This window comes from Camelus dromedarius, chromosome 34, assembly GCF_036321535.1.
Source record: "Camelus dromedarius isolate mCamDro1 chromosome 34, mCamDro1.pat, whole genome shotgun sequence".
Classification (NCBI taxonomy): Eukaryota; Metazoa; Chordata; class Mammalia; order Artiodactyla; family Camelidae; genus Camelus; species Camelus dromedarius.
Window position 1 is genome coordinate 6,094,916 of NC_087469.1, and position 13,220 is coordinate 6,108,135.

At 48.3% G+C, this 13,220-nt stretch overlaps 1 protein-coding gene across 2 annotated transcripts; it reads left to right on the forward strand.

The window, feature by feature from the left end:
• Positions 1–716: 716 nt before the first annotated feature.
• On the forward strand, positions 717–6,157 carry NNMT (nicotinamide N-methyltransferase). 2 transcript variants are annotated; one of them, XM_031443674.2, is made up of 3 exons: positions 717–1,636; positions 3,316–3,523; positions 4,781–6,157. In XM_031443674.2, exons 1-3 carry the CDS (start codon positions 1,537–1,539, stop codon positions 5,211–5,213), a joined length of 741 nt encoding a protein of 246 aa, XP_031299534.1. In that variant the 5' UTR covers positions 717–1,536; the 3' UTR covers positions 5,214–6,157. The 2 variants fall into 2 exon arrangements, with proteins under 2 accessions (XP_031299534.1, XP_031299532.2); XM_031443672.2 differs by lacking the exon at positions 717–1,636 and adding an exon at positions 1,648–1,975.
• Positions 6,158–13,220: the final 7,063 nt, after the last annotated feature.

Here is a 13,220-nt window from a genome sequence, read left to right on the forward strand (position 1 = left end):
GTGTTTCTATCTCTAAGTCTCATCCACCTTCAGCTGCTGCCTGATGTCTTTCTTCCCCTTCGCAGAAACGCTTTTGAAGTGACGTTTACATCCTCTGCCTGCGTTTCTTCATCTCCCTCATCCAGCTCACTCCGTCACTGCTATCTGCCTTCTGTGCTTATTACTTCCTTCTTTTTTTAATGTCAGCTTTTATTTCATCAATTTCATCCTTATGCTTTCTTTAAATGTATTAATTCTTTTTTTAACGTCTCGATTTGAAACCTAATTCATTATTTTTCTATTTATTAATATAAGTATTTAAGATCATCACTCTTCCTCTGCTTTATCTGTGTTTTACAGATTCTTATCTGTAGAATTTTTTTCTATATAGTTTTTGATTTTTGTTTTGGTTTTCTCATTGATCCAAAAGTGTTTAACAGAAAATGAAAGAAATTTCTACGTGGTAGAGTCTCTTGTTTTCTGGTTTTATAATTAATACTCATTTTATTGCATTATGATCAGAGTATATTACTATATATTATTTCTACTTCTAGGAACTTTTGTAATTTCTCTGTGGTTTTATATACTGTCAACTTTTGAATATTCTATGAATAACTTTTTTAAAAAGACTTACCTTCTGTTTTTAGAATCAGAGTTCGGTATATAAAAAACCAAATTTGTATTGTTAATTACATTTTAATTTCTCCTCTGTCCTTTCTTATTTAGGAAAATGGGAACATAGGAAACTGTGCCCTTTTTGGGCTAGAAAGCATTGAGATCCCGGATTGTCCTTATTCTCAACACAGTGTGGGAGAAGAAGAAATGTTACCACGGTGGTTTCTCAGCCCAGGGCATCCTGAGGAACTGGGGAGGGGTTTCCCTTGCTCCTGAGTGAGGAATGGAAATGCGACAGAGAGAGAGGGATACAGGCATGGAGGTTGGGTAAAGGGGATGCTGAACCTTTATTAATCAGTGATCAGGGACCAGATTATACAATGTAACGTCTGTAGGTGCCAGCCCCCCTGCCTGCCACCAAGTCAGCTCCCCACCCCCACCCCTGCTGAAGGAAGACTATAAGGTTGAGATTTAATGTCCATCACTCATCTGAATGGGGCTTGAAGAAGAAATTCAGTTCAGTTATAGAACAGCTTGGCACACACATCCCACAAAGTCTGCAGCTCCAGCTCAGATCTCCCTGTGAGTTCTAGACTTGTGTCCAGGTTAGATTAGATTTTTCAGCCTCAAGCTGAGCATGCTCACAACTAAACCCATCTCTTCTCATCTTCTCACCCTCCTCAGTCCTTAACCAAAACCTGTTCTTCTGTCTTCCCGATTTTACTAAATATTATCAGCATTCATTCAGTTGTCCAGGGCACCAACCAAGGTGTTGTGCTGAGGGCGGGTGTAGTTCAGACAGCTCTAAAGATGAAAAGCCAACTAAGGCATTGCCATCCTATTATCTGTCATCTATACTGGGGCTTCACAGGGGATTTAGTTTAAAAATTAGGTCTGCTTTTTCAATAGTTTGGAAAACCGCTGTAGAATAGGATGCAATAGATGAAGCAAAAGAGCCTAGAAACCTTTCCATGGAGGCCAAAGCCACTTGAAAGCCTGGGAGCTGCAGTGGTGTCTGCCGCTGGAGGACGGACGGGAGGAGGTGAGTGTTGACAGAGGTGAATGGCCAAAGGGAGAGGAGTTCAGGAAACGTCCTTCATTGGCTTCATGGCCTTCATCCAAGTGTTTGGTTTGAGGGGAGGGGGTGGGACTGAGCCTAAGTGCCACCAGGAAGGGCCCAGGCAATCAGACCAGTTGCTGCTTCCTCCTGGACAAAGCCCACTGCCCTCCATGGCTCTTCAGGAATCCAAGAAGCCTGATGTTTATCAGACGAATTTTGAACCCACGTCCTACCTGGAGTACTTCAAGTTGGACCAGGACCCTATGGCTAAGGAAGTCCTCCATTTCCTGCTAAAACATTACAATGCTACTTTTAAACCAGGTGCCAGGCTCCTTCCACCCTGGGGGAGGTTTGTGGGAGGAAGGGTGGCCATGCAAATTTTAAATCAGAGGCTGCTCTTCTTCAATAGTGGGAGTGGAGAGAGTAGCCAGATAATTAACAGGAACTTTGGATCTTCAGAGTGTGTGGAACTGCCTGACAGGAAGATTTTATGTGTACTTGACGTGTGGTACATAGCGAGATGCCCTCAAAATTTCTCAGGTCAGATTTTTCTCCTCCAATAAAACCTAAGAGCTGCGGTCTTTGTGGCCCTTCGTGGGCCTGTCTGCTCTCTATTAGTGGCCAAAGAAGCCACAAGGGCACCAGAAAGTTTAGGTGGCCTTGCTCCAAATTCATAGTGGCCTTTGGTCTTCGGCTGGATCACCACTGTGACCCATGAAAACCTTGCGGGTGGGTGGCTCTCAGATTTGCCCCTAAGGGAAGAAATATGCTAGGCTGGCTGGACCAATAAAATCAAATAGTGGGTATCTTTTCATAATTCACATGAGAAGAAAACATAGCCCAATAGCTAGAATTTTCCCAATTAAAAATTTTCTGCATCAAATTTTCCTAAACCTTTGATGCCTGCCTTAACTGATCGGCCACCATACCCTACCATTACAACAACAAACAGACAAACTCAGCGTGGCAGCAGAGCCCAGGAGCAAGCGAGCAGGCTAAGTCCCACAGCTGGTCAGGACCTTGGGGTCCAGCTAGTTTTCCCTCCTTGTGGCCTTGTTGTTTATCTTGGAAGACTCTTGCCAGAGCCCAAACGCTATTAATATTTAGCGTCAACCCAGCCACTCGTGGCTGGAGAGAAGGCAATACAGTAAGGGGAGACCAAGGGCTCTGTGAGCAGCCCCTGTATTCTCCATCTAGTCCCCACACTGCCAAGCAGATTTCTGGGAATACAGTTGGTACTCAATAAATGTTTGCTGAATGACCTTTGGAATGTTATAGATGGTCTCAGCGGTGCCATAAGGCACATCGGCAAAGAGTGCTTGGAACAAGGAAACCAGTGTTGTCAAGACTGGGATTCAGGTTTCTTCTCTGGACACTTATTTACAGTAAATTGGCAATTGAAATGTCAAAGATAGTCCTCTGCTCCTTGCCCCAAGCAAGCTCCTCTGCTCCTAACTCTCCCCTCTTACCCGCGATGCCCAGTGCACTGGGGCTGTTAGCGCAGGCAAAGTTCCCCGTCCTGGAGTTTACATCTCCAGATGGTCAACTCCCTGTAGCCTCTCCCAGTAGGACAGGGAGAGCGTAGCCTTTCCGGAAGCGTGGACCTCAGAGCCCTGCCTTAGGACTGCTGACTCAGAATGGATGTTCCTGTTCTAAAACAGGTGGACTGAAAGGAAAACTCCTGATTGACATCGGCTCTGGGCCCACCATCTACCAGCTCCTCTCTGCCTGCGAGACTTTCGAGGTGATCGTGGCCTCGGACTACACGGACAAGAACCGCCAGGAGCTGGAGAAGTGGCTGAAGAAGGAGCCGGGGGCGTTTGACTGGTCCCCGGTGGTGAAATACGTGTGTGAGCTTGAGGGGAACAGGTAGGGGGTTTGTTGTTTGCTTTTGGATTTCCACAATACCAGGAGCTTCACTTAGCTCCTGAATCAAGAACTTTCCATGGGGCTCATGTAGAAATGGCAGGGCTGATGGAGACCAAGAAGGAAGAGCTTCAAGTCAGTGGGGCCCCAAGAGGAAGAAAGGAGGGGGAGTGAGCTGTGATCCTATAAAGACCAAAAGAGGGAACAGAAAGAGCTGGCTAGAGACAAACCTGGAGCCAGGAAGAAACAGGCACGGAAGCCCACCTAGAACGCCAACATCTGTGCCCAAGCGGACGGAGAAGCAGCCCAGCTGCCTCCATGCTGATTGGCTGGTGCCCTGCTGTTCCAATTACAACCTCCAGGGGGCCCTAAACTTGTGGAATCTTTTTGTGGATCCCAGAGGTGGAGATTAGACTTAAGACCCAACTTGCACTGCAGGTAGAAGAGAATTTACTTATCTTGTGTATTTTCATTCAATTTCAAAGCACCAGGAAGGTCCACCATAGGCCTCCATTCCTCAAATATTACCCTCCCTAGTTAGGTCAGGTGGTTGAAGTTGCACATTAGATTCTTATTCCTTTTGCTTAATACTATGACTTTTTAAAAAAATATGGAGCTAGGCAGAGTAAACCGTTAAGTGCTAGTTCTTACTCATACCTGAATATGAATGAGACCTTGTATAACTGAATCCTTTTGCCGTACACCTGAAACTAACATAACATTGTAAATCAACTATACCTCAATTACAAAAAAATTTTTTTTAAATATGTGAATGAGGCTCGCATCCTGAGAACGGGTATAGGTAAGAAGTGAACAAGCGAGGTGATGAGGAGGTTGAGTGGAGGGGCCGGGGGACACAGGGGAGGAAATGTAATGGAGAAATGGGGGAGGGGGAGGGCAACAAAATTTGTAGCTTTGCTCAGCTGGTTCCAGGCAGACTTCCCATTTCTGGGAGCACTTGCCTGCGTCGTGTTAAACATGGACTAGCAGAAAGAGAACAGGCTACCCGCCAGAAGCGCATTGCCAGGAGACAGCCTGTAGCTGGACAGAGTGCTGACCGCAGGGTCGACAGGTCCTGGGCTTGTCCACGGCTGGCTTCGCCAGGTCTCTCTCCGGGACTCAGTTTCTTCATCTGTAAAACCGGTTTCCTGATATTCTGAGAGTCTGTGTGCCAGGCAGAGAGTGGCCAGGGGTGATGTGTGCACTCCACGGGATGAGCATGACCCAGCTGGCCCCTCTTTCCTCTTCCCTCCACCCCAGAGACAGGTGGGCGGAGAAGGAGGAGCGCCTAAGGAAAGCTGTCCGCCAGGTGCTCAAGTGTGATATCCTGAAAGAACGGCCCCTGGAACCTGCGGTCCTGCCCCCGGCCAACTGCCTCATTTCCTCCCTGTGCCTCGAGGCTGCCTGCCCCACCCTGGGGGCCTGCCGGGATGCTCTGCGCCACATCAAGACCCTGCTCCAGCCCAGGGGCCATCTGGTGCTGAGTGGGACCTTCGGTTCCACCTTCTACATGGTGGGGGACAAGTGGTTCCCCACACTGCCCCTGGAGGAGAAATTCCTGCTGGAGGCCCTGCAGGAGATCGGCTTCACCATTGAAAAGCTGGAGAAGGCTCCGCGAGCAGCTGAGACCCTCTTGGATAATCGGTCCGACTACACCAGGATGTTCTTCCTGGTGGCCCGGAGAGGGGACTGAGGCAGTGACTTGAGGAGCTGGCAGCGTGCAGGGCAGGGCTCCCACCATCACTCTGTCCCTCATTCGCTTTCCTTCCCACTTAATTAGCTTTACTTAGAACCCTTACTAGCAAATGATTGCCAGGTAAATAGGGACGCTTATCTGAAACAGAGAGGTTTAGCACACCAGTCAGAATGGCCATCATTAAAAAGCCCACAAATGACAAATGCTGGAGAGGGTGTGGAGAAAAGGGAACCCTCCTACACTGCTGGTGGCAGTGTAGTTTGGTGTAGCCATTACGGAAAACAGTATGAATATGAATTTTAAAAAACTAAAAATAAGCTTACCATATGATCCAGCAATCCCCCTCCTGGGCATATATCCAGAGGAAACTATAATTTGAAAAGATGCATGCACCTCAATGTTCATAGCAGGACGTTTTTCAATAGCCAAGACATGGAAGCAACCCAAATGTCCATTGACAGATGATTGGATAAAGAAGATGTACACACACACACACACACACACACACACACACACACACACACACACACGATAGAGTACTACTCAGCCATAAAAAAGAATAAAATAATGCCATTTGCAGCAACATGGATGGACCTGGAGTTTGTCACACTAAGTGAAGTAAGCCAGAAAGAGAAAGAAAAATATCATATGACATCACTTACATGTGGAATCTAAAAAAAAGACACAAATGAACTTATTTACAAAGCAGAAACAGACTCACAGACATAGAAAACAAACATGGTTACCAAGGGGGAAGGGGGTGGGTGGGTGGAGGGATAAACTGGGAACTCTAGGTTTGCAGATACTACTATATATAAAATAGATAAACAACAAAGTCCTACTGGATAGCACAGGGAACTCTATTCAATACCTTTTAATAGCCTATAATGAAAAAGAATATGAAAAGGAATATATCTGTATAACTGAATCACTATGCTGTACACCAGAAATTAACACAATATTGTAAATCAACTATAATTCAATAAAAAAATTTAAAAAAAATAACAGAGAGGTTTCTAATATACTTCACGAATGGCCCAGGGTTGGGAAAAAGAACTGGAACACACAAATAAAGCTGTGCCTCCTTCGTTTTGAGGGCTCTTTGGGGTTGCATGGAGTGAAGGGGGCAGGGTCCCCTCCCGCTCTCTTATTTTAGGCAATTCAGGACTGCACAGCTTCTGAGCCCATTCCTCACATCCGTCCTCATCCCTGCTAATGCTGCAGCCCCACCCCATGAAATGAAAAGCACACAGGCTTTGGTGCCAGGAGACGTGGGTTGTGATGCGTGGCTCTCTGGCTCACTTGCTCTCGTGACCTTAGGTGGGCACCTAATATCTCAGAGCCTCAGTTTCCCCATCTCTGAAATGGAAACCATCACATCCCTCCGCAGGGTTATTGTGACACCCCAAAGGTATAACATGATGACACCTGGTAAATAACCACTTGTGCAATTTCATGTAAGTTCTGGCCGACCTTATCGATGTTTGTAACAAGCAGTTCTAAAGAGAACTAGAGAAGTTGTTTTCCTTCTTTGTCCAGTGCAACTCACCTAATCCAGTTTCAGGCACTTGGGAAAGGCTTTCTGAATGAAGTAGCAGCAGATGGGTGAGACCTAAAGGATGACCAGGAGTAAGGCAGGTGAAGGAATGAGGGGGTGAAAGCAGGAACTTCCAGCACGTGTGCTGAGACCCAGAGGGGAGGTAACACACTGTGTCTGATAAACTGTAACTGCAGACACTTGGGTACCAAAATGGGGGCCCTGTCCCTCAAGGGTGCTGCTGGGACACCAGGCACCTGGCATGGTTGAACAGGCCAGCACTTCAGGTGGGCAGAGGAGTGTCAAATCAGTGATAGTTGCTGAGGTGGAAAGTGAGCCAGCCAGCAATTTAGTCATTCAACAAACATTTGCTGAGTGCTTGCGTAAATCTGGACACTGTGCTAAGTGTCCAACCTTTGCCCAGGGCTTGTCCTCACGCGCTAAACACGGTTGCAACATCTAACCCCGTGATCACATTCTAACCCACGTGTGTGTATCACTGTATAGTCTTGTGTGTGTATGTGGGCACGTGCACATGTGTGTGTGCTGCCGATGGTGGTCGAAGGGGGGTCAGATCTATCCATGGTGCCAGCACATGAGTGATAGGTGAGGTTGACTCCCAAAGGCTGGGGTCGGATCAGGATTAGCTACCAGGATACGTACGTAGTTGATGGACCTAGAGGCTGAGGGCTAACACCCCATGCAAAGAGATCTCTAAGTGTACACTAGTGTGCGGCCAGAAAGCTGGGCTGGGCTGGGGATGCATAAAGCCAAGAGCAAGGTGGGCAGGCATATGGGGAGGGTGTCCAGGACAGGTGCTCTCGGCATGACTGAGATGCTCAGTCTCTGCCTCCCTGCAGGAGGTCTGGGCGTGCACCTGGGGGAGGTTCTTCTAGGGTCCTGGTGTTAGAGCAGGTAAATAGCTAGATATGAGCAGAGAAAGGGAGACCCAGGCCAAGTGGCAGTAATTGGGCATAAAAGGAGGGGCCTGGGCCAATGGCAGGAGACCATACATCATGTGAACAACGGGGGTCCTCGGGCAGACAGAGAAAAGTAGGAACCTCAGGTCTGATATGAAATCACACATTTTGGGGTGACAGGTGGCCTGGAGGCCAACAAAGAAAAGTGAGAAGAGGCAGGAATCTCCAGTGTCTGAATGTAAGTAACCTTTTGCTCATTACGTCTTCATTCCAATAAAATTAGCCTTGCAGTTTAGAAATACCCATCATGCATTGATGCCATGACACTTCCGATCCAGACTAAATAGGGACAAAAATCCCTCCTCCTCTCTGGAAGGTGGAGCTGGGATGGAGATCGGAGAATATGACCCCAAACCCTTCCCTCCCCAATGAATATTCTGCTCATTCATTTTTACACCCTATGTAACCCACTTGCCAGAGAAACTCAGGGCGGCCGCTCACCTGAGCCTGCCTGTGCTCCCCCTGAGAGTGTGCTGTCCATCCCTTAATAAATCCTCACTTTATTTTCTTGATCTCCGTGTTTCATCTATGAATTCTTTCTGTGACGAGACAAGAACTTAGTCACCGGCAACACTGGTGTTAGTTATCTGTGTTTTCACACTGGGGGCTATTGGCTCCTTGACATGACTCTCAGGTTACCATGTACACCTTGTCTGCCTCCTGTGAGTGGCCATTTGAGTGCTTGGCTTCATGGGAGATAGGGAGATACCACTCTGTGCAAGATGTAGCTAGTGACCAGAGATGGTTTACAATTCGCTGAGCTAACAGACAGCACGCATCTCTTAAGCACCCACTGAGCCAGGCTGGGGCTCTGGACGGTGCAGAATTAGTTGGGAAGAGGGAGGATGATGGGAAGAACAGAAGAGGGGGGATTAATTCCTGCTCGGGGAACCAAGGAAGGCTTCATGGAGGAAGTGGCAGCCAAGATGAGTCATAATGGAAGATGATGGTTGGAAAGACATTCCCACGGGAGGAAACCATACTGTTAAAAAAAACATGGCCTTTGGAAGATGCCGGGTGAGCGATGTGAAGTTTCCGTTGCCTAGAGGGTGGGCTCCCTATGTGAGAGCAGAGGGAAGCGGCAAGGCCAGGAAGGCGACTCAGGGCACTGGGCTCTGTGAGCCTCTCCAGGGGTAATCAGAGTTCGTCAATAAATATTTATTTAGCATCTGCCATCTGCCAGGCACTGAGAATTTGGGAACAAATATGACACAATTCTTGCCCTTGCTGGGCTCACAAACAGTTCCGATAGCCGTTAGGGGAGGTGAGGACACCCAGAAGGAAATGCCTAATTTGGGAGAGATAAGGGAGGCATGGCAAAGAGGTAATGTTTAAAGTGAGCCTTGAACTAACAGCAAATACCAGGTTGCCAGGCAGACAGTGAGGTGGAGGTGGGTTGGGATGCTGAAGGCATTTCTGGTGGAAATGACAGCCCGGCCGAGGTGGGAGCCCCGGGTGGACATCGGGCACCTTTGGGGAGCCTTGATTGGGAAGCACGTGCCGGGCCTGCTGTGCGTTCTGGGGATGCAGTGAGCGAGTCCAGTAAGGCCCTGCCCTCGCTCTCCTTGGGAGGGAAGGGAGGGCAGACAATGAAAGGGCAGAGCAAAGCAAGCCTGTGAGAGGTCCCGAGAAGGAGACAAACAGGGTGATACCGTGGAGAGCAACTGGGGCAGAGCGGGTGGGAGGAGGTGCCTGGGATGCGCAGACCTAACTGGGTGCACCCCCACCCCCACCCCAGCCAGCGGTGTGAGAGCAGGCGAGCCAAGCCCAGAAGCCCCTCTCTTTCTGACGGAGCTCTCTCCACCCTGGAGTGGAGAAGCCTCTGGGTGCAGAACCGACAGGTTGACAGGACCTGCCCTCCTGCCTGCCTGCTGGGCATCCTGTCTGCGGGCCTCCCACAGAGAAGCCCCCTGTAAAAGGTTCAAGCCCTTCCCTTTTGGCTTCCAGAGAAGGGTCCCAGGCACTCAGAGCTCCAGGGCAAAGCCAGCAGCGAGCGGGCTGGGTGGCACAGGTGGAATGTGAGTCCCTGTGTGTGGGTGCCTTTTGGGAGGAGGAAGCGGGAGGGCAGCTGGATGGCCCCCTGGGGACCAGTCCCAGCCCTGCTTTAGACTAAGTTTCCCTTGTCCTTCACTCTGCGGACACAAGGGGGCAGCCAAGCCTTGAGCTTGCCAGGCTGCAGGGCCAACGGGGCGGGAGGATCCTTCCCTCAGTCTTGCCCGTCCAGGCCCGCTGATTGTCTGAGAGCTGCTCTCCGGTCCCTTCTGACCTCTGACTGTGGGAATCAGGAAGAGGAGGCCACTGCCAGCACAGAGCACCCTGATTTTCACTGACCTTCACTTAACTGTATATAAAATGGCCAGTCCCCAGCTCCCTCCACAACAGAGCCCAGTAAGCTAACCCAGATCTGCCTGCTCCGGGGCCCGGCTAGAGACTGGCCCCTAAGTAGCCTGGACGACCAGACCAAGGGAGAGGCACCCCAGCTGACCCCTGGCAGGGAGCTCTTCTGCTGTAGTGAACACCTCCCCAAGGTCCATGGGGCTGGGGCAGAAGGGCCAGGCACACCGGACAGGGCCCAGTAAGCCCATCGGGTCCACCCAACGCCTGTCATAGTGCACGTGTTAGCTCCCGCCCCAGTGATCGGAATACAAAGGGGAAGCAGATGTCAGTTCTTCCCAAAGTTCACCATCAGGTAGGCGAAAGGCCACTGCAATGGAGCGTGGTAAGTTCAGTGAGGGTTGTGCAAGGCTCAGAAGTGTGTTAACCTAGATGTGGGGGCGGGACGTGGCGGGGCGAGGTCAGAGCAGGCTTCCTGGAAATAACGCCCAAGTTGAGCCTTAAGGATAAGAGGCTTTAATTGAGCAAAAGGCAAGGAGGGCTTTTCGGGCAAGGGAAAAGAATAAGCAAGAGAGTGGCGTCAAGAAACAAGGGAGGGAGGTTAAAAGAAGTTCAGTGTGTCTGAGAAAGTTCCAACCTAACCTGCTTTAACGCTGCCACCATCTTAACGGGCTCAGGCTCTGTGACCTGGCTCTTGGCTATCTCTCCTGCCAGTTGAACAGGCTTCCTGAACAGCTTTGTGCATTTCCGTAGGAGCTTTGCAGAACTGAGTTTTTCTAGGCCAGAGCCTACAGGATTGGGGGAAGCTGGATGCTGGAAGGGAGACTTGAAGGCTGGGAAAGTAGTCTCTGGGTGAGCCTTTCCCTCTGGGCACCTTCTACTTCCCTGTCCTGAACAGGTGACTCCCCTGCAAATTGAAGACTGATGGGGCAATTGACAAGGGAAGCAGTAACAGAGTGCTTCCAAGAGGAATCCAGAGGGTAGATGGCAAACATAACCAACACGATTTCAAAAATAAAAACCATGAGGCGACACATTGGTTAACTAGGTTACATGAAAATTAGACTCCTGCCTGATGAAAGACCCCGGAGTCAAAGGGATCGGACAGACCGATTGGCAGAAGTATCTGCAATGATAAAACCAACAGGGAATCGGTACCTTCTAGAATATACAAATCAACAATGACAGCAGGAAGACGTCCAGAGAAAAAAGAGACAGGGTTGTGATCCGGAAATTTATAGAAGAGGAAACCCTGAAAGTCACAAGCACCTTGTGGCAGAGATGAACTCTTCACCAGCTGCCATGTCTCTGGCACACAGCTGGACCGCATTTCTCTGGCCGTGTGGCTAAGTTCTTGCCCGAGGAATGTGAATGCATCACTGCAAACCTCCCATGCCATTCTCTGAGGGCTCTCTTCCCTCCCCTGCTGGCTGGATGCAGAGAACCCAGTGGAGGATGCTGAGGCCCTGGGACATGGCAAACTACACAATAGAAGTCTGACCATCCGGAGCGGTACCTCTCCCTGACCCCCTGCCACACCGGTCTGTGATGTGAACAAAAAACAACCATTTCTTTTGTTAAGCCACTGCGATTTGGGGTTTTCTATATCATTCATCTTTGCATATTTCAGATGTGCTCAAGTTCATCAGAGAAAGGCAAAATGTAAAAAGTACAGTGTATGCAAATCTACTTTAGAAATCTGTGTTTACTTTAAGAGAATTAAGGAAATTTGATGTTTTTAAAAAATTTCAGTGGACTTTTTAAATAAAGTGAGTAACACTTTTGTCAAATAAAAAAAATTAAAAAATAAAAAGTATACAACTTCATTTATTCTCATTAGACTGGAAAAAATTGGTAAAGCAGATCATTCCAAGAATTGTGGTAGGGGTTGCAGGTGCGCGCGTGTGTGGTGGTACAGGAACCCCCGTGCACTGTGGGTGGGGGTGCAGCCTTGCTGGGGGCGATCAGGTGGTTCTTAGTAGAATTAAGTATGTAGATATCTGGTCACTCAGCATGTCTACTCCTGGGGATGTACCCCGCAAAAATTCTCACACGGGTCTGTACAGAGGCGACATAGGTATCCAGAGAATGTTGTGCTGGGGACTTAAAGGCACCTTGGGTGTCCATCAGTGGGGGAGTAGATAATAAATGAGGGGGTTGCAAGTCATGGAGAATGCAGTGGTCAGAAGTAATGGACCACATGTGTACACAGCCATGTGAATGGGCCTTCAAAGCATAGTGGAAATGATGTAAATAAAAACACATACATATGGAACAACAGTACATATTTTATAGAAATACACATAAAAAGTATGCCTTAAACACCTTAGAATGGTTGCCTATGGGGTGGATGGGAATGGAAATAGGGAGGGGGAAAAAGAAAACAAAATTGAATGGATGAATTCACCAGCACCACACTGACTCTTCCTTTCAAAAGCTTTCTGGCAAGAGATTGAAGACTGACAATCGCAGCTTTTTAACTTCTGAGACAGTTTCCTTTACAGAAGCTGATTTCTGTGAGGTTATTACAACCACCCTCAGTTTTTCAAAAAGCCCACGTTCTGCCTTTACTTTTTCTTTTTCCAGTTTCACAAGCATTCTCTTTTCATCCCCTGACCTCGTGCTTTTTCAAAAAGTAAACAATAAAAGAGGAACAGAATTACAAGATCCAGTCTTAGTCTGAATAGCTTTTATACAGAACATGAAATGATTTGCTTTTTACATATATAATAAACAGAGCAACACAAGAATGAAACACACTATGCTTATATTTGTATAGCATTATTAGTGACAGGACAGGTGTCCTAAATCTGTATATTATGACATTGCAGGAATTAGTAGGAAACAAGAAAAAAATCAGTGGAACAGAGAAGATAGCCCTAACTAGATCTCAGTAAATACTTTAAGTAAGCGTATGACAAAGGAACATCACAACAAGGAGGAAAGGAAAAAAAGCAAAGTAACCCAAAGAGCACAGAAGCCACTTGGAGACTCAGATTTTGCCAGGTGGGGTCGTGGGAGCTCCACCCTGATTTCCAGCCCCCCTGAACTTTGATCACCATTGCATCTGCCAGGCACACGCTGATCTCCAGCAGGCTGGCCCCCTGCCACAGCAAAGTGGCTGGTCCCTGGCTCTGCCAAAGGCCCTGAATG